At 41.4% G+C, this 1,974-nt stretch overlaps 1 protein-coding gene across 1 annotated transcript; it reads right to left on the reverse strand.

The window, feature by feature from the left end:
* Positions 1-819: 819 nt before the first annotated feature.
* Positions 820-1,974, reverse strand: LOC139734382 (melatonin receptor type 1B-B-like). The gene has a single exon (XM_071645170.1). The coding sequence runs from the start codon at positions 1,972-1,974 to the stop codon at positions 820-822; it is 1,155 nt and encodes a 384-aa protein (XP_071501271.1).

The following is a 1,974-nucleotide window of genomic DNA, read 5'->3' on the forward strand; positions in this document are numbered from 1 at the left end:
AATCATCTGAAATATTGTCAATGGTTCAACCTAGACTAAACTCCGTTTCCGCATTCATTCTAGATTACAGTGACAATATGTAGGCAATCTTGCAGCTTTGCGTTCAGACAAATCCTCTCCCATTTTCCACACATTACTGCTAAACCATTATCATCAATGGCTATTGGAGGTGTCAATTTACATCCCTGATATCAACCCTATACTTACAAAAACTGAGAGTGGGGTATCTAGTATGAGAAGATTGCCAAAGCTCGCATATACAAAGAATTAAATTCACAGGTGTTCTCACGATTTACCCAATTGCACTTAGATCTGAGGGGAGCAAAAAATTTGTACTCTGCTAAGTAAGATATTTGAGCTGATGGCAGAATAAAAAAAAAAACAAACATTTCATTACACATATTACAAGAATATGATTTATAGTGAAATGGAAGGATCATCACGCAGATTTTTTTTTTTTGTCTGAGAAACAAGGATTTTGCTCAGTTAAGAAACATACTTTCACATGTACTCGTTCGTGACTTCAGCATTAGCTTACATAGTACACAAGGCGTAATCAATAATTCATCTCATCAAGACATGATCATGTGAAAATCATTTTTGGGTGTAAATATGTGCTTCAGATCTAAACAACGAAAAGAAAAGAACCCTTAATTATCTTTTCATTTGTATCAACTGATATTCCCACTAATCACCAAATTGACAGTTTGCGTCCAATATTAGAGGCGTTATATACCCTCAAATATTTATCTTTATTTATCATTTAAATGACACAGATGTTTTATTTCATTGATGTATTAGGCAGCACAAATCTACCCATCACTGGAGCTGTGCTATTGATGCCGAGCTGGTGGCTGCCATTGAAGTCGAGCGGTCGGTTGTCATTGATGACGAGTTCGGGAAGTCCTCACCCGTCATGATTTCGTCTGTCGGCCTTTTTGCTGTGATAATACGCTGTAACCAAGGAGAAAGTTTGGGAATCTCTGACCACCGACACTGGAACACAGAGAGAGATATTTGGCGAAAAAGTGGCTGCTTGAAACAATAGATGAATGGGTTGATGCAGGAATTGATGGAGTACACAACAGCAGTAACTTTGAAGTACTTCAGGTAGCATTTCTCCGTCAAGACGCAAAGCGTGTTGGGAAGGATGCAAGCGAAAAACCCGCAAACTACGATAAAGAGGTTCTTAGTAATTTCGACCTCACGTTTATCGATGATCATACGCATTTTGATCTCACTTTGCTCTGGTGCCATCGACATGCCGGAGTTGTTCTTGAAGAGCTTCAATAAGTTGTGATGCTGAGTCTTGACGTAGATGAAGATTTTCAGATAACAAGTGCTGATGATCAAGAAAGTCGTGACAAAAAGGACCTCTTCTATGACGTATACAATCCTTACTTGGAACTCGTTACCATCAAACGTGCAAAAGTGATTAGCAGCGTTGTATCCTAGACGTCCAAATCCCAAAGCTGGAGGGAGAACAATAAAGAAGAGTGGACATAACCAGGCGGATGCGACCATGACAAACACGTTTCTGCGGTTGTATATCTCCATATATCTGTTTCTAGGGCGAGTGATAACCATGAATCTATCCACACTTATGAGCGCCAGATGAACAATGCTTGCTTTGAACGCGATAAGTAGGACTCCACCTGTCATTTGACACACCCATTCTGGTAGAGGCCAACCTTTCAAGTGTAAGAGCGCCACTGCCTGCAGACTCTGCATGCCGCATCCGATCAGGTCGGAGAGGGTCAGACTCACCACGAAGACGTTGGTGACTGTCTGGAGCTGGCGAGACAGGGAGACGAGCAGGATGACGAAACTGTTGCCGAGCACGCCGATGATGGTGATGAGGCAGACGATCGAGGCGAGAATCGTGTTAGTAATTACCAGAGTTGAATTAGAGTATGGATCATCTCCTCTCCCAATGAGTGTTGAATTTGTTTTAATGCTGGTAGACACGGCCAT

Source organism: Diadema antillarum, unplaced genomic scaffold, assembly GCF_040938485.1.
Source record: "Diadema antillarum isolate AM-2024a unplaced genomic scaffold, OU_Dant_1.0 seq00000523_RagTag, whole genome shotgun sequence".
In the NCBI taxonomy this organism is placed as follows: Eukaryota; Metazoa; Echinodermata; class Echinoidea; order Diadematoida; family Diadematidae; genus Diadema; species Diadema antillarum.